The sequence below is a fragment of the Scyliorhinus canicula genome, chromosome 4 (genome assembly GCF_902713615.1).
Source record: "Scyliorhinus canicula chromosome 4, sScyCan1.1, whole genome shotgun sequence".
Classification (NCBI taxonomy): domain Eukaryota; kingdom Metazoa; phylum Chordata; class Chondrichthyes; order Carcharhiniformes; family Scyliorhinidae; genus Scyliorhinus; species Scyliorhinus canicula.
The window spans coordinates 4282788-4310141 of NC_052149.1; the positions used below are offsets into that span (position 1 = coordinate 4282788).

Here is a 27354-nt window from a genome sequence, read left to right on the forward strand (position 1 = left end):
CCCAGCACCGCTCCCTGTGGTACCCCACTGGTTACTGCCTGCCAATTTGAAAAGGACCCATTAATTCCTACTCTATTTCCTCGCTGCCAACCAATTTTCTATCCACTCAATACATTTCCCCCAATCCCATGTGCTTTAATTTTGCACAATAATCTCTTGTGCAGGACTTTGTCAAATGCCTTGTGAAAGTCCAAATATACCACATCGACAGGCTCCCCTTTATCGACTGTACTGGTTACCTCTTCAAAGAATTCCAACAGATTTGTCGAGCATGATTTTCCCTTCACAAATCCATGCTGACTCTGACTGATCCTGCCACTGCTTTCGAAATGTTCTGCTATAAAGTCCTTGATAATGGATTCAAGCATTTTCCCCACTACCCATGTTGGGCTTACTGGTCTATAATTCCCTGCTTTCCTCTCTACCTCCCTTTTTGAATATCGGAGTGACGTAAGCTACCCTCCAATCTGTGGGGACTGTTTCAGGGTCTATAGAATCCTGAAAGATGACCACCAATGCATCCACTATTTCCAGAGCCACCTCCTTCAGCACTCTGGGATGCTGATTCTCAGGCCCTGGGGATTTATCCGCCTTCAATCCCATCAGTTTTCCCAGCACCATTTCTCTACTAATGTTGATCTCCCTCAGTTCTTCCCTCTCACTAAACCTTTCATTCTCCAGCATTTCTGGGATCTGATTTGTGTCATTTGTGAAGACAGAACCAAAGTATGTATTTAATTTCTCAGCTGTTTCTTTGTCCCTTATTATGCATTCCCCTATTTCTGTCTGTAGGGGGCCTACATTTCTCTTTACCAATCTCTTTCTCTTCACATATCTACAGAAACTCTTAGTATATCAGTCTTTATGTTCCCTGCAAGCTTCCTTTTGTACTGTACTTTCCCCTTCTTAATCAATCCCTTCGTCCTTTGCGGAATTCTAAACTGCTCCCAATCCTCAGACCTATTATTTCTCTCACAACCTCTTGCAATAAATGCCATTCCTGATTGCTTGCTGTACCTGCATGTTAGTTTCAATAACTTCTAAACAAGGGCACCCAAGTCAAGTCCCGATGAAGTTCAACACCTCCAATCTCTCCCCATTTAAGAAATACTCTACATTTTTGTTTTTCCGACCGAAGTGGAAAACCTCACATTTCTCCACGTTCTATTCCATCTGACAAATGTTTTGCTGACTTGTTTAGCCTCTTCAAATCCCCATGAAGGGTCTTTGCATCCTCCTCACAGCTCACACCTCCACTTAGTTTTGTGTCATCTGCAAACTTGGAAATATTACATTTAATCCCCACATCCAAATCAGTGATGTAGGTTGTAAATTACTGATGCCCCAAGTACCGATCCTAGATATACCACACTAGTCCCCGCCTGCCAATTTGAAAAGTGACCCGTTTATTCCTTCCCCAGTTTGTCCTTTAGCCAGTTCTCCATTTGTGCCAGTATATTACCCCCAATCCACGTGCTCTAATTTTGTTTACCAACCTCTTGTATGGCACCTTGTCAAAGATTTCTGAAAATCTAAATATACCAGATCCATGAGTTCTCCCTCATCTATTCTGCTAGTTAACTCCTCCAAAGAAACCTCCCCCCCCCCCCCCCCCCCAAAACAGGTTTCTTAAACATGATTTCAGCTTCATAAATCGATGTTGTCTCTGCATAATCCTACTGTTATTTTCCAAGTGTCCTGTATTCATACCCTTTATTCTAGATTCCAGCATTTTCCCTACTGATATCGGGTAGTTCCCCTGTTTTCTCTCTCCTTTCTTAAATGGTGAGGTCACACTCGCCACCTTCCAATCTTCAGGAACCATTTGAGAGTTTGTAGAACGTTGAATGAGCCCACCCTCGCATCCACCTTCTTCGCAGCCCCCGCTGTGATGTCGATCATCAGGCTCAGGCGGATTTGTCTACTTTTAGCCCATCAATTTCTCTCGTAACTTTACTCATATCTTGCAGTTCCTAGTGTACACCAGCCCCTTGATTCTCCAATATTTCTGGGAAGTTTTTAGTATTTTCCTCCATGATGACTGACTCCGCGGGCTGGTTCAATGGTAGGTGGGTAGGTCGCGGTGAGAATTTGACAGGAGGCCCAGGAATGAGTTCTATGCTGGCACAGGTTTCCGGTGGGATTTTCTGCTGGTGCCCACTGTTGCATGTCGGGAATCCCGCTGGTGTGAAACTGATTTGCATCCCGCGAATGGGATACAGATGGAAGGTCTGATTGGGATCGCCACCCCACGCACAATTCTCCACAACGGTCCAGAACACGTCTGGAACAATGGGGCCGAGAGATGCCAGACAGACCTGAAGGGAAGAAACTCAACAAGGAGGTGGCTCTGGCAACGTATGCTATGGCCACCAATGGTAAATAATTAAAACTGTGGATGGATGCTGAGTGGACCTGGATTAGAGGAGCGTAGGTATCTGGAAGGGCACAGTGGTTGGCACTATCGCTTCACAGGGACCCAGGTTCAATTCCCCGCTGCGTCACTGACTATGAGGAGTCTGCGCGTTCTCCCCGTGTCTGTGTGGGTTTCCTCCGGGTGCTCCGGTTTCCTCCCACAGTCCCGAAAGACGTGCTTGATAGGTGAATTCTGCCTCTGTGAACCCAAACAGCTGGCGGAGTGTGGCGACTAGGGGCTTTTCACAGTAACTTCATTGCAGTGTTAATGTAAGCCTACTTGTGACAATAATAAAGATTATTATCATGAAAGAAATCCATGATTGTTTTAGATCAGAGGAAGTTTGACAAAAAATGGGGAAACTGAGGATTCGGAGCACTTTAGAATTCTGCAAAGGAGGACCAAGAAAAGGAAAATGGAACTGAAACAAAAATAAATAATCTTTGTCACAAGTAGGCTTACATTAGCACTGCAATGACGTTACTGTGAAAAGCCCCTAGTCGCCACACTCCTGGCGCCTGTTCAGGTACACAGAAGGGAAATTCAGAATTAGAGAGGAAACTAACGAGAAACCAAAATGGCAAAAGCTTCCTTCGGTGTGTAAGGAACAAAAAGGGATTATCAAAAACATAACAAGCAGATTTGGGAGAATTTATAATGGGGAATAAGGGAATGGCAGAGAAACGACAATACTTTGGGTGGATTTCCCCCATCTGGGACCACTGTCATATTGGGTGGCACGGTGGCGCAGTGGTTAGCCCTGCTGCCTCACTGTGCTGAGGACCCGGGTTCGAATCCGGTTCGAATCCCGGCCCTTGGTCACTGTCCGTGTGGAGTTTGCACATTCTCCCCATGTCAGCGTGGGTCACACCCCCACAACTCAAAGATGTGCAGGGTAGGTGGATTGCCCACGCTAAATTGCCCCTTAATTGGGGAAAAAAATTAATTAATTCGGTACTCTTTTTTTTTTAAATAAAAATTTGGTGCCATAATTAAAGGCGGCCAGTATCAGTGGGGCAGCCTCTGGAGTTGGCGATGGAGGCTGCCAGCGACTCTGGAACACCACAGCAGTAGGTGGGGGAAACATCTATCAGCTGGACCTTCCAGCTTCAGCGGATTCCGGGAAATCCATCCAGTTCAGTAGATCCATCTTCTTTCTTCAACAGTGTGTCAGTGGTGGGTGTTTTAAATAAATGACAGCAGGGTGTGCAATCAAGCCTCACCCTCCGCCACGATATATGGATCTGTTCTGGGGCCGTTGCTGTTTGTCATTTTTATAAATGACCTAGAGGAGGGCGCAGAAGGTTGGGTGAGTAAATTTGCAGACGACACTAAAGTTGGTGGAGTTGTAGACAGTGCGGAAGGATGTTGCAGGTTACAGAGGGACATAGATAAGCTGCAGAGCTGGGCTGAGAGGTGGCAAATGGAGTTTAATGTGGAGAAGTGTGAGGTGATTCACTTTGGAAAGAATAACAGGAATGCGGAATATTTGGCTAATGGTAAAATTCTTGGTAGTGTGGATGAGCAGAGGGATCTCGGTGTCCATGTACATAGATCCCTGAAAGTTGCCACCCAGGTTGATAGGGTTGTGAACAAGGCCTATGGTGTGTTGGCCTTTATTGGTAGAGGAATTGAGTTCCGGAGCCATGAGGTCATGTTGCAGTTGTACAAAACTCTAGTACGGCCGCATTTGGAGTATTGCGTACAGTTCTGGTCGCCTCATTATATGAAGGACGTGGAAGCTTTGGAACGGGTGCAGAGGAGATTTACCAGGATGTTGCCTGGTATGGAGGGAAAATCTTATGAGGAAAGGCTGATGGACTTGAGGTTGTTTTCGTTAGAGAGAAGAAGGTTAAGAGGTGACTTAATAGAGGCATACAAAATGATCAGAGGGTTAGATAGGGTGGACAGCGAGAGCCTTCTCCCGCGGATGGAGGTGGCTAGCACGAGGGGACATAGCCTTAAATTGAGGGGTAATAGATATAGGACAGAGGTCAGAGGTGGGTTTTTTACGCAAAGAGTGGTGAGGCCGTGGAATGCCCTACCTGCAACAGTAGTGAACACGCCAACATTGAGGGCATTTAAAAATTTATTGGATAAGCATATGGATGATAAGGGCATAGTGTAGGTTAGATGGCCTTTAGATTTTTTCCATGTCGGTGCAACATCGAGGGCCGAAGGGCCTGTACTGCGCTGTATCGTTCTACGTTCTATGTTCTAAACTCCGGGCTGCAAAATTTGAGGTTGAGGCTGGGAGATTTGTTGCGGTTTCTCATCGGCATCCGCAGGAGGGAACAATCCTGGCCTCGCCCCCACGAAGGGAGCTTGTTCCAGGCGCAGGTATTGGGGACTTTCTTCTCTTTCCATCAAACCACCTCCCCCCCCCCCACTCTGCAAATTCCCCGTCGCAGGCATCCGAGTCTCTCCTCTCCCCCATCCCCTTCCTCAGGCATCTGAGTCTCTCCTCTCCCCCATCCCCTTCCTCAGGCATCTGGGTCTCTCCTCTCCCCCATCCCTTCGCAGGCATCTGGGTCTCTCCTCTCCCCCATCCCCTTCCTCAGGCATCTGGGTCTCTCCTCTTCCCCATCCCCTTCCTCAGGCATCTGGGTCTCTCCTCTCCCCCATCCCCTTCCTCAGGCATCTGAGTCTCTCCTCTCCCCCATCCCCTTCCTCAGGCATCTGAGTCTCTCCTCTCCCCCATCCCCTTCCTCAGGCATCTGGGTCTCTCCTCTCCCCCATCCCTTCGCAGGCATCTGGGTCTCTCCTCTCCCCCATCCCCTTCCTCAGGCATCTGGGTCTCTCCTCTCCCCCATCCCCTTCCTCAGGCATCTGGGTCTCTCCTCTCCCTCATCCCTTCGCAGGCATCTGGGTCTCTCCTCTCCCCCATCCCCTTCCTCAGGCATCTGGGTCTCTCCTCTCCCCCATCCCTTTGCAGGCAAGCTGGACTCTATCCCATCTTTCCCACCTCCTTTTGGGGCAGCACGGTAGCATGGTGGTTAGCATAAATGCTTCACAGCTCCAGGGTCCCAGGTTCGATTCCCGGCTGGGTCACTGTCTGTGCGGAGTCTGCACGTCCTCCCCGTGTGTGCGTGGGTTTCCTCCGGGTGCTCCGGTTTCCTCCCACAGTCCAAAGATGTGCGGGTTAGGTGGATTGGCCATGCTAAATTTCCCGTAGTGTCCTAAAAGTAAGGTTGGGGGGGGGGGGGGTGTTGGGTTACGGGTATAGGGTGGATACGGGGGTTTGAGTAGGGTGATCATGGCTCGGCACAATATCGAGGGCCGAAGGGCCTGTTCTGTGCTGTACTGTTCTATGTTCTATGTCCACCAATCACAAGCATTGGAGTAACAGTCCCCAATACCGAAGTCTCGGGCTCTCTCTCTTGTTTCACCACCGTAGACTTGGGCATGTGCTTTTTACCCCCTTCCTGCCTACCCAGACATGTCACTGTCACTGCCACCAGGGCTGTATTTACCTTCGCACCCTGGCAGGATTTCCTTGACTCTTTCCTGTCTTCACAAACCTTTTGTGAACGTCATGTTGGCGAGTTTCAATGTTCAGTGAAGAGGGGAAAATGCAGAGGGGAGGCCCTTTAAACATGTATATATATAAAAATTTATTGAAATGAGGGTCCCGCCCAGAAGGTTTGCTGAATTTGCGGGTGCAAAATTGCTCCCAACAAGAGGGGAAAATGCATTGGCCCTCATCCTTACCAACCTGCCTGCCACAGATGCATCTGTCCATGACAGTATCAGTAGAAGTGACCATCGCACAGTCCTTGTGGAGACAAAGCCCTGTCTTCACATTGAGGATACCCTCCATCGTGTGTGGCACTACCACTGTGCTAAGTGGGATAGACCGAACAGATTTAGCAACTCAAGACTGAGCATCCATGAGGTGCTGTGGGCCATCAGCAGCAGCAGAATTGTATTCAACCACAATCTGTAACCTCATGGCCCAGCATATCCCCCACTCTACCATTACCACCCAGCCAGGGGATCAACCCTGTTCAATGAAGAGTGCAGGAGGGCATGTCAGGAGCAACACCAGGCAGACCGAAAATGAGGTGTCAACCTGGCGAAGCAACAACACAGGACTGTGAGCCAAACAGCATAAGCAGCAAGTGATAGAGCTCAGCGATTCCACAACCAATGCATCAGATCTAAGCTCTGCAGTCCTGCCACATCCAGCCGTGAATGGTGGTGGACAATTAAACAATTCACTGGAGGAGGAGGCTCCACAAATATCTCCATCCTCAATGATGGAGGAGCCCAGCACATCTGTGCAAAAGTCCAGGCTGAAACATTCGCAACAATCTTCAGCCAGAAGTGCCAAGTGGATGCTCCATCTCGGTCTCCTCCGGAGGTCCCAGCATCACAGATGTCAGTCTTCAGCCAATACGATTCACTCCACGTGATGTCAAGAAATGGTTGAAGTCACTGGACACTGAAATGGCTATGGGTCCTGACAATCTGGCTCCAGAATCTAGCAAAGCTGTTCCAGTACAGCTACAACTCTGGCATCTACCCGGCAATGTGGAATTGCCCAGGTGTGTCCTGTACACAAGAAACAAGACAAATCGAACCCAGCCAATTACTGCCCTATCAGTCTACTCCCCATCATCAGCAAAGTGATGGAAGGAGTAATTGACAGAGCTATCAAGCAACACTTACTCAGCTGCTGACCTCATTGCAGCCTTAGTCCAAACATGGACAAAAGAGTTGAATGCCAGAGGTGAGGTGAGAGTGACTGCCTTTGGCATCAAGGCAGCATTTGACCGAGTGTGGCATCAAGGAGCCCGAGCTAAACTGGAGTCAATGGGAGTCAGGGGGAAAACTCTCCGCTGGTTGGAGTCATACCCGGCACAAAGGGAGATGGTTGTGGTGGTTGGAGGTCAATCATCTCAGCTGCAGGACATCACTGCAGGAGTTCCTCAGGGTAGTGTCCTCGGCCCAACCATCTTCAGCTGCTTCATCAATGGCTTCCCTTCCATCATAAGGTCAGAAGTGGGGAAGTTTGCGGATGACTGCACAATGTTCAGCACCATTCGCGACTCCTCAGATACTGAAGCAGCCCATGTCCAAATGCAGCAAGACCTGGGACAATATCCAGGCTCGGGGCTGGCAAGTGGCAAGTTACATTCGCACCATAAAAGTGTCAGGTAATGACCATCCCTAACAAGAGAGGGTCTAACCATCACCCCTTACATTCGATAGAACATAGAACAGTACAGCACAGAACAGGCCCTTTGACCCTCGATAGCATTACCATCACTGAAACCCCCGGCATTACCATCACTGAAACCCCCGGCATTACCATCGCTGAAACCCCCGGCATTACCATCACTGAACCCCCGGCATTACCATCGCTGAAACCCCCCGGCATTACCATCACTGAAACCCCCGGCATTACCATCGCTGAAACCCCCCGGCATTACCATCACTGAAACCCCCCGGCATTACCATCGCTGAACCCCCCGGCATTACCATCGCTGAACCCCCCGGCATTACCATCGCTGAACCCCCGGCATTACCATCGCTGAAACCCCCGGCATTACCATCACTGAAACCCCCGGCATTACCATCACTGAACCCCCCGGCATTACCATCACTGAACCCCCCGGCATTACCATCGCTGAACCCCCGGCATTACCATCGCTGAAACCCCCGGCATTACCATCGCTGAACCCCCGGCATTACCATCGCTGAACCCCCGGCATTACCATCGCTGAACCCCCCGGCATTACCATCGCTGAAACCCCCCGGCATTACCATCGCTGAACCCCCGGCATTACCATCGCTGAAACCCCCGGCATTACCATCGCTGAAACCCCCCCGGCATTACCATCGCTGAACCCCCCGGCATTACCATCGCTGAACCCCCGGCATTACCATCGCTGAACCCCCCGGCATTACCATCACTGAAACCCCCCGGCATTACCATCGCTGAAACCCCCGGCATTACCATCGCTGAACCCCCGGCATTACCATCACTGAAACCCCCGGCATTACCATCACTGAACCCCCGGCATTACCATCGCTGAACCCCCCACAATAAACATCCTGGGGGTTGCCATTGATCAGAAACTGAACTGGATAAGCCACATTAATACTGTGGCTACCAGGACAGGTCAAAGGCTGGGAATCCTACAGTGAGTAACTCACCTCTTGACCACCCCCTCTCCCCCAAAGCCTGTCCACCATCTACAAGGCACAAGTCAGGAATGTGATGGAATACTCTCCACTTGCCTGGATGAGCGCAGCTCCAACAACACTCATGAAGCTCAACACCACCCAGGACAAAGCAGCCAACTTGATTGGTACCTCATTCAATTTAAACATTCACTCTCTCCACCACTGATGCACATTGGCAGCCGTGTGTACCATCTACAAGATGCACTGCAGTAACTCACCAAGGTTCCTTTGGCAGCACCTTCCAAACCCACGACCACTACCATCTAGAACAGGGGTGGGCAAACTTTTCCGTGCAAGGGCCACATTCAGAAATTCACAATTCACAAAGGGCCGCATAGTATATTAAGTAAAATAATTACTTCACCTGGTTATGATTCTGGGCGCCTCATATAGAACATAGAACAGTACAGCACAGAACAGGCCCTTCGGCCCTCGACGTTGTGCCGAGCAATGATCACCCTACTCAAGTCAACGTATCCACCCTATACCAGTAAGTAACCCAACAGCCCCCCCCCTATTAACATAAAAAAAAAATTTAAAAAAAAAAAAAAAAAATTAAAAAAAAATTTTTTTTTTTTTTTTTTTAATGACTTGGTAGGCCGCAGAAATACCTTTGGCGGGCCGCATGCGGCCCGCGGGCCGTAGTTTGCCCACCCCTGATCTAGAAGGACAAGAGCAGCAGATACCTGGGAACCCCACCACCTGGAGGTTCCCCTCCAAGCCCCTCACCACCCTGACTGGGAAATATATCGGCCGTTCCTTCACTGTCGTTGGGGCAACATCCTGGAACTCCCTCCCTAACAGCACTGTGGGTGTACCTACTCCTCAGAGACTGCAGCGGTTTAAGAAGGCAGCTCACCCCCACCTTCCGAAGGGCAGTTAATAATAATCTTTATTAGTGTCACAAGTAGGCTTACATTAACACTGCAATGAGATTAGGGATGGGCAACAAATGCTGGCCTGCCCAGTCACACCCACACCCCGTGAACAAATAAAGGAAAAGACTTGAATCAGAGGCAGGCATAATGTGGAGTTGAAGCCACAATCCGACCTTACTGAAGGAGGGCCGAGGGACCAAATGGCCGACTCTCGCATGTTTATGTGAAAACACCTGTCACATGTGTGTCGATACGGTTATAGGGTGCCATCCAGTGGCCACATGATGACACTGCACCAGCTGGTCTCAGCTTTTGGATTCATTTTATTGGAAACATTTTTATTAATTTTTTTAACACTTTATACAAATGCAAAATCGCCATCAAATCCCCTGGCCATGTGGAAGTACACGCTGGTGTAGCCAACCTCCAACCCAGCAGGATCTGCCTCAGCACCCGTCCGAAACTCCGTCACATCCGAAACCCCAAAACCATCCGGGGGCTTGGCTCTAACTCCATATTTAGGATTGCTGACGTGGTGTCAAAGAGGAATTCCAGAAACCCACCAGCTTAGAACAGGAACAAACGTGTGTGTGCTGTGTGGGGGGCCCTCGGACAACGCTCGCCCCCTACCCTCCAGCCACTCAAAAACAAACCAACTCTTCCTGGCCTGAGTTCGGTGCCCTCGAAACGCTCCCTATATCTGGATGGGGTTCAGTCTCGCGAACATGACGTGACATTCACCGTCCACAGCCCCTCACTCCACACCCCCTCCTCCAGTATCGGCCCCCAACTCCTCCACCCAATTCACTTTCGTTACTTCCACCCAACTCACTCTTCCCCTGCGACCCGCGTACATGCCGGACGTACTGCCCTCCGACCCCGAACAGGAGAGAATCCGCTCCAATAAGGCAGATGGAAACAGCCACCGGGGGGGGGGGGGGGGGGGGGGGGGGGGGGGGGACCTCTTTATAAAGCTCCACCCCTGGAGGTGCCTAAACATTGCCCAGCCCATCACCCCAAACTTTTCCTGCCGCTTCTCCAGGCTGGCAAACCACCCCTCCAAAAATAAGTCCCCCACTCACTGCAGTTCTCCCACCCTCCATGTACAAAACCTGGCATCCAGCCTTGTTGGCTCAAACAGGTGATTGGCACAAATGGGCACCGGCCTTGAAGCTGCCCCCAACCTAATATGTTGGTGGAGGTGCCTCCATATTTTTAGCTTGGGCACCACCAATGGGTGCGTTGAGTACTTTGCCGGCGCCAATGCCCCCAAACCTGTCCCTCTGCATGGCCCTGACTCCATCTGACCCCAGAGAGCCCCCAGGTCACCGCACCACCCCAACACCTTCTCTGTGTTCGCTGCTGAATAATAGTACATCAAACCTGGCAGTGCCAAACCTCTTGCCTGTCTCTGCCTCTGAAGCATCCCCCTCCCGATCCTCGAGGCCCTCCCCACCTAAATAAAACCGGAAATAAGCCGTTTGACCCTTTGGAAAAATGACTTGGGCAGGAAAACCGGGAGCCACTGAAACAAAAATAGAAATCTAGGCAAGATGTTCGTCTTCATCGATTGGACCCAGCCAGCCAGTGGTTACAGGCGACTACCTCACCTCTTGAAGGAGTGAAGCTTTAATTTACAGGATTTTGTACCCAATCCCAGCTGAACTCTGTGTTCAATTCTCACCATCACAATGCAGGATACATGTGTTGATGGAGGAGGGGATGAGGAGCATATAGATTAGGATCATTCCTGAGCTAAAAGGGTTAAAGTCTGAGGACAGATTGTACGGTAGTTAGCATTGTTGTCTCACAGCGCCAGTAACCCAGGTTCGATTCCAGCTTGAGTCACCTGTGGTGATCTTTGTGAGGGGTTTTCCGATGGAAGGCATAGTGATCACAAAGATACACAAAGCTCTTTTGAAGAACTAAACTAATTTTATTAGCACGACTAAATTTGAGTTCTACGCTTATTCTGAATAGCAAACATAAAACATACAGTGCAGAAGGAGGCCATTCGGCCCATCGAGTCTGCACCGACCCACTTAAGCCCTCACTTCCACCCTATCTTCGTAACCCAATAACCCCTCCTAACCTTTCTTGGTCACTAAGGGCAATTTATCACGGCCATTCCACCTAACCTGCACATCTTTCAGGACTTGTGGGAGGAAACCAGAGCACCTGGAGGAAACCCACGCAGACACGGGGAGAACGTGCAGACTCCACACTGACAGTGACCCAGCGGGGAATCGAACCTGGGACCCTGGCAATGTGAAGCCACAGTGCTAGCCACTGTGCTGCCCTACATGTAAGAATTAAACTACACTCACTGACACTATCTCCATCTACTAACTATAACTATTATATCTTAACTAACTCTGCAATATAATATTAATCTTATCGTTGTCAGCTCCAGTCTAATCTCCCCCAAGTCCAAGAGCCAGTGTAATTTATAGTACTGACCCTTAGCTCCCTCTAGTGGCTAGGCTTAACATAACATTAACTCTTCACATGTGCACATTTGTATAATGGCGCATCACTGTGCAGAGTCTGTATCTTCTCCCCGTGTCTGCGTGGGTTTCCTCCGGGTGCTCCGGTTTTCTCCCACAAGTCCCGAAAGACGTGCAGATTAGGTGGATTGGACATTCTGAATTCTCCCTCTGTGTACCCGAACAGGTGCCGGAATGTGGCAACTAGGGGATTTTCACAGTAACTTCATTGCTGTGTTAATGTAAGCTGACTTGTGGCACTAATAAAGATTATAATTTGATTAGAGGAGGATAAATAAAAGCAAAACACTGTGGATGCTGGAAATCAGAAATGAAAATGCTGGATAAACTCAGCAGTGTGTGGAGAAAGAAACAGAGTTAACGTTTCGAGTGTAACCTGACTGGTTTATTTTCCAACTTTTGGAATTAGCCATACCAGCTAAGTTTTTTCCAGCATTTTCTGTTTGTGTTGTACAGACTGGGACTGTGTTCTCCTGAGTTTAGAAGATTGAAGGGTGAACTGATGGAGTTACTTAAAATCATGAGGAATCTGGAATGGGAATATCTGTGGGAGGTACTGGGACGGTTCGGATTTGGGCGGGGCTTTATTGACTCCGTCAGGTTGCTGTATCAGGCTCCTGTGGCAAGCGTACGGAAGAATAGGACAACATCGGACTACTTTAGACTGCACCGGGGGACGAGACAGGGATGCCCCCTCTCCCCACTGTTGTGCGCGCTAGCTATAGAGCCGCTGGCATTGCTCGGAGAGCCTCAAGGGGCTGGTCCGGGGGTGGGGGAACATAGAGTCTCGCTCTATGCAGACGACCTGCTTCTGTATGTATTGGACCGAATAGAGGGGATGGAAGAAATCAGGAGGATTCTAGGGGAATTTGGCCGGTTTTCTGGGTATAAGCTAAATGTGGGGAAAAGTGAGATGTTTGTGGTCCAGGCGAGGGGACAGGAAATGAAAAATGAAAATGAAAATCGCTTATTGTCACGAGTAGGCTTCAATGAAGTTACTGTGAAAAGCCCCTAGTCACCACATTCAGGCGCCTGTTCGGGGAGTCTGTTATGGGAACCGGGAGAGGCGATTGGGGGAGCTACCGTTTAGATTAGTGGGGGGAAGCTTTAGGTACCTAGGCATTCAAGTGGCGTGGGAATGGGACCGGCTGCATAAATTAAATCTGGCCCGGCTCGTAGACCAAATGAAGAACGATTTTCGGAAATGGGACGCGCTCCCATTGTCGCATGGCTGGGAGGGTGCAGACGGTGAAGATGGCGGTCCTCCCGAGATTTCTGTTTGTATTTCAGTGTCTCCCCATTTTTGTTCCGCGGTCCTTTTTTAAACGGGTCAACAAAGTGATCTCTGGCTTTGTTTGGGCGGGCAAGACCCTGCGGGTAAGGAAGGTAATGCTTGAGCTGAGTCGGGGGAGGGCGGGCTGGCTGCCAAATTTTAGTAACTATTACTGGGCGGCGAATATAGTCATGATCAGGAAGTAGATGGTGGGATGGGGTCGGCATGGGAATGTATGGAGGCGGCTTCATGCAAGGGCACCAGTCTGGGGGCGTTGGTAACGGCGCCTCTGCCATTCCCGCCGGCACGGCACACCACCAGCCCCGTGGTGCTGGCAGCCCTGAGAGTCTGGGGGCAATGGAGGAGACATGTGGGAGCAGATGGAGCATCGGTCTAGTCCCCAATTTGTAATAATCACTGGTTTGCCCCAGGAAGTATGGATGGGGGTTTCTGGATATGGCAGAGAGTAGGGAAAGGGAGGATTGGGATATGTTTATAGAGGGGAGCTTTCCGAGTATGAGGGCGCTGGAGGAGAAATTTGGGTCGGCGAGGGGAAACAAATTCAGATGTCTGCAGATGCGGGACTTCCTACTGCAGACAGGAGTCAACCTTCCCGCTCCTACCACTAAGGGGGATTCAGGACAGGGTAGTTTCCAGAGGGTGGGTGGGGGAGGGGAGCGTCTCCAACATTTAGAAGGAACTTATGGGGTCAGAGGAGATGCAGACCGAAGTGCTGAAGTGCAAGTGGGAGGAGGAGCTGGGAGGAGAGATAGAGGTTGGTCTATAAGATGACGCGTTAAGTCGAGTCAACGCATCCACAACCTGTGCCAGGCTCAGCCTGATCCAATTTAAGGTTGTTCATCGGGCTCACATGACAGTGGCCCGAATGACCAATTCACCTCGTACCATCTCTGCCTTCTCCCCACGGCCCTGCACATTCTCCCTTTCCAATATCCGCTGAATTACCTTTTGAAAGCTTCAATTGAACCTGCCTCCACCACACTCTCAGGCAGTGAATTCCAAACCACTCGCTAAATGAAAAGGTTTTCCTCAAATCATTATTGTTTCCTTTGTCAATCGCTTTCAATCCGTGCTGCCTCGTTCTCCATCTTTCGCGAGTGGGAACAGTTTCTCCCCGTCTACTCTGCCCAGCCCCCCTCGTGATTTTGAACATCTCTATTAAATCTCCTCTCAGCCTTCCTCTCTCCAGGAACAGTCCCACCCTCTCCAATCTATCGTCATAACTGAAGCATCTCGTCCCTGGAATCATTCTCATGAATCTTTGCGTTTGGCCAATGTCTTCACATTCTGGTCACATTTAGGGGCTGGTTTAGCACACAGGGCTAAATCGCTGGCTTTGAAAGCAGACCAAGGCAGGCCAGCAGCGTGGGTTCAATTCCCATACCAGCCTCCTTGAACAGGCGCCGGAATGTGGTAACTAGGGGCTTTTTACAGTAACTTCATTTGAAGCCTACTTGTGACAATAAGTGATTTTCATTTCATTTCTTCCTAAAGTGTGGCACCCATAACTGGATACAATAATCCAGCTGAGGCTGAACTGGTGTTTTATACAGGGTTAATGTAACCTCCCTGCTCTTGTGCTCTCTGCTCCTGTTAGTAAAGCCCAGGTTACTGTTTGCTTTATTAATCGTGCTCTCAATCTGTCCTGCCACCTTCAAGGCTTTATGAAGACTTACACCCAGGTCTATCTGCAACCCCTTTTAGAATTTTACCCCTTATTTTATATTGGCCCTCTATGTCCTTCCTCCTAAAATGAATCACTTCACATTTCTCCGCATTGAACTTCATCTGCCACCTGTCCGCCCATCACACTAACTTGTCTTTGTCCTGTTACATTTGTACACTATCCTGCTCACTCTTCAGAGTGCTCACAACTTCTGTATCGTCTGCAAATTTTCAAACTGTGCCCTGTGCACCATGATGTGCATCATTGATGTATTTCAGGAAAAGCAAGGGGCCCAACACTGACCCTGAGGAACTCCTCCACAAACCTCCCTCCAGCCTGAAAAACATCCATAACCGTTACTCTGTTTCAGCCACTCAGCCAATTCCGTACCCATGAATTCAATTTCCCTTTTATTCCATAACTATAACTTTGTTCAGAAGCCTGTTGTGTGTCACTGTATCAAATGTCTTTTGGAAGCCCATGTACACTACATCGACAGCAATACCCTCATCAACAATCTGTTTTTATAATAATAATCTTAATTAGTGTCACCAGTAGGCTTACATTAACACGGCAATGAAGTTACTGTGAAAAGCCCCTAGTCGCCACATTCCGCCGCCTGTTCGGGTACACAGAGGGAGAATTCAGAATGTCCAATTCACCCAACAGCACGTCTTTCAGGACGTATGGGAGGAAACCGGAGCACCCGGAGGAAACCCACGCAGACACGGGGAGAATGTGCAGACTCCGCACAGACAGTGATCCAAGCGGGGAATCGAACCTGGGACCCTGGCGCTGTGAAGCAACAGTGCTAACCACTGTGCTCCCATACCTCCTCAAAGAAATTCCAAGTTAATTCAACATGACTTTCCTTTAAGAGAATGCAATTTTTGCCTGACGCCTGTCACAATCACACTTTTTCTTCTTAAACTTAACTTTTGTCATTGATGTACCGTCAATGACCACGAGACGAGAATGGTGAAACAACCGAGGCTTTATTGCACAAGATGTTGTGCCTCCTGCAGCTGGAACCAGAATGGGAGCAGCTCAGGAGAGTACACACTTTTATTCGACCGCCTGCTGGGAGGAGCCAGCAGGCTGGGATTTACTGTAGTACCTGTAATACACGGGCAGTGCCGTAATACACACAATATGTCACTAGTGGTGTTTACCACATTCACCCCCGGGGGTGGGGGAGCCGGGGGGGGGGGGGGCCGAGAGGGGAGCGGGGACCGAGCGGGGGGCGGGGACCGAGCGGGGGGCGGGACCGAGCGGGGGGCGGGGACCGAGCGGGGGGCGGGGACCGAGCGGGGGGCGGGAGCGGGGGGCGGGGACCGAGCGGGGGGGCGGGGACCGAGCGGGGGGCGGGGACCAAGCGGGGGGCGGGGGCGGGGGGCGGGGGGCAGGGGGCAGGGACCGGGTGGGGGGCGGGGACTGAGCGGGGGCGGGGACCGAGCAGGGGGCGGGGACCGAGCGGGGGGCGGGGGCGGGGACCGAGAGGGGGGCGGGGGGAGCGGACCGAGCGGGGGGCGGGGGGAGCGGACCGAGCGGGGGGGCGGGGGGAGCGGACCTGCCTGTCACAATCACACTTTTTCTTCTTAAACTTAACTTTTGTCATTGATGTACCGTCAATGACCACGAGACGAGAATGGTGAAACAACCGAGGCTTTATTGCACAAGATGTTGTGCCTCCTGCAGCTGGAACCAGAATGGGAGCAGCTCAGGAGAGTACACACTTTTATACACCGCCTGCTGGGAGGAGCCAGCAGGCTGGGATTTACTGTAGTACCTGTAATACACGGGCAGTGCCGTAATACACACAATATGTCACTAGTGGTGTTTACCACATTCACCCCCGGGGGGGGGGGGGAGCCGGGGGGGGCCGGGGCCGAGAGGGGAGCGGGGACCAAGCGGGGGGCGGGGACCGAGCGGGGGGCGGGACCGAGCGGGGGGCGGGGACCGAGCGGGGGGCGGGGACCGAGCGGGGGGGCGGGGACCGAGCGGGGGGGCGGGGGGCGGGGACCAAGCGGGGGGCGGGGGGCGGGGGGCGGGGGGCAGGGGGCGGGGACCGGGTGGGGGGCGGGGACTGAGCGGGGGCGGGGACCGAGCAGGGGGCGGGGGACCGAGCGGGGGGCGGGGGCGGGGACCGAGAGGGGGGCGGGGGGAGCGGACCGAGCGGGGGGCGGGGGGAGCGGACCGAGCGGGGGGGCGGGGGGAGCGGACCGAGGGGGGAGCGGACCGAGGGGGGGGCGGACCGAGGGGGGGGCGGACCGAGGGGGGGGCGGACCGGGGGGGGGGCGGACCGAGGGGGGGACGGACCGAGGGGGGAGCGGACCGAGGGGGGAGTGGACCGAGGGGGGGGCGGACCGAGGGGGGAGCGGACCGAGGGGGGGGCGGACCGAGGGGGGGGGCGGACCGGGGGGGGGGGCGGACCGAGGGGGGGGTGGACCGAGGGGGGGACGGACCGAGGGGTGGGCGGACCGAGGGGGGGGGCTGCCCTGGGGGAGTGCGGCCACCCTGGGGGAGTGCGGCCACCGCGCATGCGCTGGTTGGCACCGGCCTAACTGCGCATGCGCGGGACCCGAGTCTCTGGCGCCCCCTAACACATGGCGCCCCGGGCGACTGCCCGAGTTGCCAGTGCCTTGAGCCGGCCCTGCTAGGAGGTTCCTGGACCGCAGGGCCGGCAGGACGGCCTTCCAGATCGTCCCATTCTCCCTCTCCACCTGCCCATTTCCCCGGTGGTTGTAGCTGGTCGTCCTGCTCGAGGCGGTACCCCTGCTGAGCAGGTACTGACGCAGCTCATCGCTCATGAAGGAGGATCCCCGATCGCTGTGGATGTAGGTGGGGAAACCGAACAGGGTGAGGATGCTGTGCAGGGCTTTGATGGCCGTCGCAGTAGTCATTTCAGGGTGTGAAGTACTCGTCAATTACGTTGAGGAACTACACGTTGCGGTCGGTGGAGGGAAGGGGCCCTTTGAAGTCCACGCTGAGGCGCTCAAAGGGGCGGGAAGCCTTCCCCAGGTGCGCTTTTTCTGGCCTGTAGAAGTGCGGCTTGCACTCTGCGCAGACTTGGCAGTCTCTGGTTACGGTCCTGACCTCCTCAATGGAGTAGAGCTGATCAGCGGTGGCGGAGGCATCAGTAGGCAGTGAACGGCCAGACGAGCAGGGGTCCTGAGGCACGGTCCAAAATGGCGCCGGAGATGGCGGCGCCCATGGGCCGCACGGTGGGGGGGTGGAGAAATGCCGGGCCTGGAAACAGCGGCAACAGACCGGACCTGGCAAACAGAAACAACGTGTCCTTTCTTCCCACACCCATTGCAGGTCGCGCTCCGCGCCGGGCCCCCCCCCCCCGGAGGTGACTGGCTGCTGCGTGGCACAGGCTTGCGGTGAGCTGGAGTCGGCAGCTGGTGGGGCCCACGATGCCCACGAGGGTGCCGCGTGGTCGGGGGCGTAGGCCTCTAGAATACGGGAGGCCACTTCTAGTGAATTTACAAGCTGTCTAGTCTCTGCAAGATCGAGCGTGCCCCCTTCCAATAGTTGCTGGCGGACATACGTAGACTTCACGCCCGTGACATAAGCGTCTCTGATTAATAGTTCGGTGTGTAGGTCTGCCGAAACTGCCCGGCAGTCACAGTTCCTACCGAGGATTTGTAGGGCCCGCGAGAAATAGTCCAGAGTCTCCCCCGGGAGTTGCCGTCTCGTGGCCAGGTGGTGCCTGGCGTACACTTGATTCACCGGCTTAACATAATGTCCCTTTAGGAGCGTCATCGCTTCCGTGTAGGTGGGCGCATCCCGGATGAGGGGAAAAATTTCAGGGCTCACCCGTGAGTAGAGGACTTGGAGCTTCTGTGGGTCTGAGAGTTCTTCAGTGGCTGCTCTGAGATAGCCTTCAAAGCAGGCTAGCCAGTGCTCGAAGGTGGACGTGGCGTTGGCTGCGTGAGGGCTCAGCTCCAGGCGATCAGCTTTGATTAGGAAGTTCATCTTTTAAAATCTTGTGCGATAAATTGATGTACCGTCAATTACCACGAGACGAGAATGGTGAAGCAATCGAAGCTTTATTGCACAAGATGTTGTGCCTCCTGCAGCTGGAACCAGAATGGGAGCAGCTCAGGAGAGCACACTGAAGTTAAAACTCACCACTATTCTTAGAATTCCCCCTATACCAAAAAAGGGCCGACATTCTAAATGGTGAACAGGGATTCTCACTCCCTGACTCCGATGCAGGCTTCGGTGGGTGCTATTCAGGTCAAACTATATTTTCAAGTTATCCCCCGGTATAACCCATACCTTCACCGAAGAATTTTACCTACTTACCCTTTAGTAGCATCGATGTCCTGGGTCCTGCGTTATTAAGTAAGTAAAGTAGGCTAATAACCACTGTTTCAGGTTAAAACTTTTAAGTTATTTTATTATTATTATTATTTTTTTTAAAGCTGTAAACACTTTCTTTACAGAAAGGTAAGAAGATCTTGCTTCTGGATCCTTCCTGTTGGTTGAAGTGACCTTCAGGCCCACCTTGACAATCAATCTTCTTTAAATTCTGGTCTTCTTGAGATGTATTCGCTGGTGAACTCGGTTGCTGTGTCCTGTCCTTCCCATGTACCGAGCTGTGAGAGCTGGCACTGGCTCTGCTGGCTGTCCCCTTTCTTCCGGTTTATAGTCTCTTTCCAAGAGTTATTCAGTTTTAACGACTTTATTGTAAATAAGCTTGTTTCACTTTGATAGTTAAAAAGTATCTTTGATGTAAACATTTTAATACAACTAATTATTCATTTTGGGCATATCGTCTCCTCTCAGATCTGATTAAAAAATGCTTTGGTTTCAATATTTAACTTTTATTTCAGTGATTTCGAATCGTTTAATTTTCCAATTGTCCCCAGCTCATAACTTTGCCTTTGATTTTGACTTTAAATTATGTCTCTCGTAGACAGGTCGTCTCCAATTTTATTTTAATTGACTTGATGTTCGTAGAATTTTACACTTTAGAATTGACACCAAATGCGACTGAGCATCATCGATCCTTTCCAGCTGTTTACTAAGAGAGTTTATTTCAATGAAGGTGTGAAACTTTGCTTTTAGCTGTATGCTAAAATTTAACTTGGTTATGACTTGAAAGACCTGCCTGTTTTAAACATTCGTCACTTAATTCAATTGAAACTCTCATCCATGCTTTTCCAGATGCTTCCTGAGATAGTTACATTCCATGAAGGTGTGAGCCATTGTTTTAGCTTACCACATGAAACCTGTGTGTTTGATAAGCCTGCTTGTGAGAAAGAATCTGCATTTTATAATCTTGCTCTTTGCAGCTGCTATTAACCTTTTGTGGGATCTTTCCCTGTATCCTCTCAGACCAGATATTGCCAGACTTCCATGTTTCAAATGACACATTTTTCTGTATTTTCAATTACAACACACTTTTATACGCCGCCTGCTGGGAGGAGCCAGCAGGCAGGGATTTACCGTAGTACCTGTAATACACGGGCAGTGCGGTAATACATGTAATATATCACGAGTGGTGTTTACCACATTCATCCATTGAGCTCTAAATTTGTTTCCCTTTCCCTTTCGAGGGAATATAACTCGACTCTGCCCGAATTACTTTTCTCTGGAGGTAGCCCCCTGTTCAGCTGCCATTTTTCCTGCCAACCTTTGACTCCAATTTATTGATCCAAGATCCGTTCTTAACCCATTGAAGTTGGCTTTCCCCCAGTTAATTATTATTACTCTGGGTTTCTCCTTGTCCATTTCCATCGTCATCTAAACCTGATGATACAACGATCACTGTCACCTAGGCTGATGCGGTGGCACAGTGGTTAGCACCGTTGCCTCACAAGTCCAGGGACCCGGGTTCGATCCCAGCCTCGGGTGACCGTGCGGAGTCTGCACGTCCTCCCCGTGTCTGCGTGGGATTCCTCCGGGTGCTCCGGTTTCCTCCCACAGTCCAAAGATGTGTAGGGTAGATGGGCCACGCTACATTGCCCTTGGTGTCCAGGGATGTGCAGGTTAGGTGGGGTTATGGGGTTACAGACTTAGGGCTGGGAAGTTGGGCTAGGTAAGGAGCTCTTTCAGAGGATCGGTGCAGACTCGATGGGCTGAATGGCCTCCTTCTGCACTGTAGGAATTCTATGATTCCATGATTCCGTATGGGAATATGGACCAAAGGTGAGTAAATGGAATTGAGGTGCATATACACTAGACTCTAACTGAATGATAGTGCAGACTCAAGGGGCTGAACGATCTCCAATACGAACAGATAAAGAAGAGTTTTTGGCTCAATTTAGCTGACCTATCTCGATTACAGCATCAATTTCCTCTCCATCATTGCATCCACTGTTTCTTCAATGATTCCAGAGCTTTTAATCTATTTTTGCCCATCAGGAACTTTTCAATACTTTGACCAATGTGGAGCAATATTCCTAAATCTGCTGTTAACAGTACCTCGGAGCCGGTGTCTCACTGTCTCGCTGGCACAGTTTAATGTGAAGAAGGGTTTTGCATTTGCATCTTGCAAGGGTTAGCACAGTGGTTAGCACAATTGCTTCACAGCTTTAGGGTCCCTGGTTTCGATTCCTGGCTTGGGTCACTGTCTGTGTGGAGTCCGTACGTTCTCCCCGTGTGTGCGTGGGTTTCCTCCGGGTGCTCCGGTTTCCTCCCACAGTCACAAAGATGTGCAGGTTAGGTGGATTGGCCATGCTAAATTGCCCTTAGTGTCCAAAATTGCCCTTAGTGTTGGGTGAGGGTTACTGGGTTATGGGGATAGGGTGGAGGTGTTAACCTTGGGTAGGGTCCTCTTTCCAAGCGCTGATGCAGACTCGATGGGCCGAATGGCCTCCTTCTGCACTGCAAATTCTATGTTCTATTCTATGATTTCAGTGGCTCTGGCAGTTCCCATCAGGAACCACCTATTGAAACCTCCCCTTGTGATTCAACTTGATTCTGAAACGGAGATTGTAAGTTGGAATGTTGTGGGTTTGCCACACCTTGCATGTTTGGTTTATCGAGGATGTTACCACGTCTCCTTGCTGGGATATTAAAAGGATGTTGCCATAAATCCCACAGGGCATTTACATGTCCCATATGTCAGTTCCAGTTGCAATCTTTCAGCCTGACAATTAGCTGCCACCATTTATTGCACCTGTCGTTAATGTTTTATCTCATTTGATCTTTAGTTTGTCAGCTGCCTGCCTGTTCTGGAGGCTGTTTCAGCAATAGATATTCCTCTCTCCCACCTCATCTCTGTCAAAACCATTTTCCTGCCTTAAAACCTAATCCTGTCACCAAGATTTTTCTCACCTGTCCCAACATCTTCCACACGGCTCGGTGTCAGTTTTACTTAAGCTCTGAGACATGGGAGCAGGAGTAGACCATTCAGCCCCTTGACCAGGCTTTGTATTCAATACGATCATGGCCATCTGTCTATATCTGTTAAGTAAGAAGTCTTACAACACCAGGTTAAAGCCCAACAGGTTTGTTTCAAACACGAGCTTTCGGAGCACTGCTCCTTCCTCAGGTGAAACAAACCTGTTGGACTTTAACCTGGTGCTGTAAGACTTCTTACTGTGCTCACCCCAGTCCATTATATCTGTTAAGGTATATTTGCGGTGAAGAAATGGTTTAATATCATTCATCTTTTCTTGTATAATAAATGTTTTATTCTTTTTTTGAAATTATATCAGCATTCATAATTGTCATAATATACATCAGTATATCATGGTGCAGACACACACTGATTGACACACTGCAAGACCAATCAACACACACAACACCGCAGCCAATCACCAGTTAGAGCACAATCACTATAAAGCCAGAGGGCACTAGCTTTCCCGCTCATTCGGGATGCAGCCTCTAAGAAGGACAGAGCTCACAGCTTACGGCACAGATCCTTCACCATGTGCTGAGTGCATAGACTGGTCAGGATAGGCATAGGTCTTTAGTTTAATCGAAAATAGTGTCGACCCACAGTGAAAGTATGTTCAACAGTTTCCAGCTTAATAAAATAGTGTTGTATTATTTAAGTGTTGGCAGCCTGTATGTGTTACTGCTGAGGTAAACGCAGTCTCCACGGATCCAGAGTATTCAACACATCAATAATCATAGTCATAGAGTTTTACAGTAGAGAAAGGTGCCCTTCGACCAACTGGGTATGTGCCTACCATCAAGCATCTATCTATTCTAATGCCATTTTCCAGTACTTGGTCTGTAGCCTTGTGTCCTCTCGCCTTTCAAGTGCTTATCTAAATGTATTTTAATTGTTGTGAGGGTTCCCATCTCTGAAGGGGAAGGGGGGGGGGGGGGGGGGGGGGGGGGGGGGGGGCGTTCAGCGATGATACCTCTTAAAACTGAATCGTTAGCATGCCACTAGAGTAGTTTTACACAAGTTATTTTATTAAGGATTGAGATGAATTATAGGACTGAGTAATCATTATTAACCATTAAACATGTGTTTTTAGGACATAGCAGTAATAAGTAATCAAATGGGATTTAGGATAGCTAACTTGACCAAAGGACATCACTTCTGACATCCTGTCTTTGTGAAACAATTCAGGGTGCTGGTTCTGTTGTTCTGTTTCTCACAAACAGTCAGCACGGGCTGCTGGGATTGTAAGCAGCTGTCAGGATGAGGATCAATCATGCACTGCTTGCTATTCTATCGGGTGAAGTTTAAACACTACTTGCGATTCTATTGGATAAGTTTAAAAATAGCATCTTCAGGGATTGGATCGTGTCCAACTGGGGTGGCCTATTGATTTTTGAACGTTGTATAAGTCCTGTGTTTTGCTCTTTGTTCGGCAGAACAGGTCTTGGCCGATATCCAGTCTGTTCTCCGTGTACATGTAACAAACTTGATTAAATAAGCCCTCTTTGTCCAGGCTGTTGTGTTTGATCCTCTCTGTACTGAGCTGAGCCACAGGGAATAACCTCACGTGGAAGCTGACTCAATACACAGGTCTTGAAACCACTCCTATAACAGCCTCCACCAACCTTTCAGTCAGCAAGTTCCACCCTCTGGGTGAAAAGGTTTTTCCTCAAATCCCCTCTAAGTCTCCTGCCCCTCACCTTAATTCTATGTCCCATGGTTATTGATCCCTCTACTAAGAGGGAAGGTTTCTCCCTATCCACCCTATCTGTGTCCCTCATAATTCTGTCCACCTCGATCAGAACCCCCTCGGCCTTCTCTGCTGCAAGGAAAACAACCCCAGCCTCACCAGCCTCTCTTCACAGCTGAAACTCTCCAGCCCAGGCAACATCCTGGTGAATCTCCTCTGCACCCTCTCCAGTTCAATCACATCCTTCCTATAGTGTGGCGACCAGAACTGCACACAGCACTCCAGCTGGGGCCTAACCAGTGTTTTATACAGCTCCAGCATAACCTCCCTACCCTCAGTTTGCATGGTTAAATTCCATTTGCCATTGCTCTGCCCATCTGACCAACCCATCTATACCATCCTGTAATCGAAGGCTTTCGCTATTTACCATGTCACCAATTTTTAGCCATCTGCTAACTTACTAATCATACCACTCACTTTCCCGTCTAGATCATTGATGTACACGACAAACAGCAAGGGGCCCAGCACCGATCCCTGCGGAACACCACAGGACACAGGCTTCCAGTCACAACAACAACTTTCTGCCTCCTGCCACTCAGCCAGGTTTGGATCTAATTTGCCAAGTTCCCCTGGATCCTATGGGCTCTCAGCTTCTTGATCAGTCTCCCATGCAGGACATGGTCAAAAGCCTTACTGAACGCCATGTAAACTACATCAACCGCATCACCCTCACCTACACACCTGGTCACCGCCTCAAAAAACCCAATCAAATTTGTTAGATATGACCTCCCTTTGACAAACCATGCTGACTGTCCTTCATTAATCCTTGCCTCTCCAAGTGGAGATTAATCCTGTCCCTCAGAACCTTTTCCAATAATTTCCCTACCACTGATGTTAGGCTCACTGACCTATTTTTTCCCCCTACTTCCCTTCTTGAATAATGGTATCAGGTTAGCTGTGCCCCAATCCTCTGGCCCCTCACATGTGGCCAGAGAGGATTAGGAATTTAGCGTCAGAGTCCCTCCAATCTCCTTCCTTGCCTCCCACAACAGTCTGGGATACATCTCATCTGGGCCTGGGGATCATCCACTTTTAAGCTCGCTAAAACCATTAATACCTCCTCCCTCTCAATGTTAATATGTTCAATTATATCACAGTCACCCTCCCTGTTCTCTATACCTACATTGTCATAGATTATCATAGAATTTACAGTGCAGAAGGAGGCCATTCGGCCCATCGAGTCTGCACCGACTCCTGGAAAGAGCACCCTACCCAAGGTCAACACCTCCACCCTATCCCCATAACCCAGTTACCCCACCCAACACTAAGGGCAATTTTGGACACTAAGGGCAATTTATCACGGCCAATCTACCTAACCTGCACATCTTCGGACTGTGGGAGGAAACCGGAGCACCCGGAGGAAACCCACGCACACACGGGGAGAACGTGCAGACTCCACACAGACAGTGACCCAAGCCGGAATCGAACCTGGGACCCTGGAGCTGTGAAGCAATTGTGTTAACCACTATGCTACCGTGCTGCCCTCATCATGAACGCAGATGCAAAATATTTATTGAATACGTCACCTATGTCGTTAGGCTCCACACACAGATTGCCACTGTTGGTCCTAATAGGCCCTCCTGGTCCCTTGGTTACCCTCTCGCCCTTAATATACTTATAAAACACCTTTGGAATTTACTTTATTTTGTCCACCAGTGTTTTTTTCATGCCCCACCTTCGCTCTCCTAATTTCTTTTTTAAGAACTCCCCCTGCACTCTCTGTATTCCTTGAGGGCATTCTCTGCTTCGAGCCCTCTGAATCTGCCATAAGCCTTCCTTCTTTTCCTTATCCAATCCTGTATTTCCCTTGACATCCAGGGTTCTCTGGACATGTTGCTCCCACCCTTTACCTTCATTAAAACATGCTGATTTTGTACTCTGTTTATTTCCTTTTTGAATGACTCCCATGCTCTGATGTGGATTTTCCTGTAGCTGTTCCCAGTCTACTTTGGCCAGATCCTGTCTTATCCAATTAAAATCAGCCTTCCCCCAATTCAGAAACCTTATTTCCGGTCCATCTTTGTCCTTTTCCACAATGACCTTAAATCTTACTAAGTTATGGTCACCATCACCGAATTGCTCCCCGACGGACATCTCTACCACCTGCCCAGCTTCATTCCCTAATACCGCCCCCTCTCTTGTAGGACTCTCTATGTCTTGGCTCAAAAAGCTCTCCTGGAGGCACTTTAAGCTTTGCACACTTTTCCTCTCCCAATTAATACTGGGGGAGCTGAAATCACAGACTATTATTACCCTACTCTTTTTACACTTCTCTGAGATTTGACATAAGTGCTCTTCTAACTTTCCCTGACTGCTTTAGGGGCCGAACGTACACTCGCAGCGTCCCTGCTAATATATCATCCTTCCTCACTGCTGTAATTGACCCCTTGTTCAATATGGTTCTTAAGTGGGGTGCACATGGGGCATTCCTGACTACCAGCCCCTCTTCTGACTGGTGGTCACCCATCCCTCTCTGACTGCATATCCTTAACTCAATGGCCACTATCAGCTTCACGTTATGTCACGATGGCCTCCCCCATCAAAAGCAGACTGAGTGGGCCTCAGAAGTGTGAACCCGGGGGACATGTGATTGAAACTGGTTTCAGAGACTGCACCATTATTACCCCCAGGATGCTGTTGAACCATCAGTCATCAGTCAACCTCAGAATCAAACTCTGGAACTAGCTGCAAGTAATCAAAGTAGTCAATCTGTTCCAGTTTCAAGCTGCACCTAAGAATCAACCTCCGAGATATTCTTGCAAAAAAAAAAGTGCATTCTGCTGTTAGCCCTTCACTTTACAAGACCCTCGCTTCAACTTTAAATCATTAAATTCATTCAAGAAATGACAGGCCTGCCATGTGGGAAACCAAAAATCATAAACTAGAGGCTGAATTAACTGTAATCTGTAAAAGTGCACTATTTACATTTGTATTCAATCTCTGTGTACGTGCGTGCATGTGTATGCATGAGTATGAGGATGATGTCTCATTAATTTGGTATACATGTGTGAGAATAAATAACCTTGAGTTTAAACTCACAAATGCTTGCTGCTGAATGAATTAATTGGAATACACATTTCAAGGATAAGAAAAAAAGCACACCTCTTTTCATGCAAAACACTCAGACTACGGATAGTAAGACAGCAAAAACATCCTGTCTGTGACAGAATCCATGCTATTTCTATTAGTCAATGGGTTTTATATTTGCTGAAAAACCTGTTTCGTGACATTCCATCTGACACCTTTTCAAAATCCATATACCTTATTTCAACTGCATTACTTTCATCAACCCTC

At 49.9% G+C, this 27354-nt stretch overlaps 1 protein-coding gene across 1 annotated transcript in view; it reads left to right on the forward strand.

Annotated features, from left to right (window-relative positions):
- The first annotated feature begins 2305 nt into the window (after positions 1-2305).
- Positions 2306-27354, forward strand: part of rabggtb (Rab geranylgeranyltransferase subunit beta) — a 53686-nt gene continuing 28637 nt past the window's right edge. Inside the window, exons 1-2 of the mRNA XM_038793415.1 lie at positions 2306-2378; positions 21827-21903. Of these exons, the coding sequence (XP_038649343.1) occupies positions 2306-2378; positions 21827-21903 (150 nt within the window). The remainder of the gene's footprint in view (positions 2379-21826; positions 21904-27354) is intronic.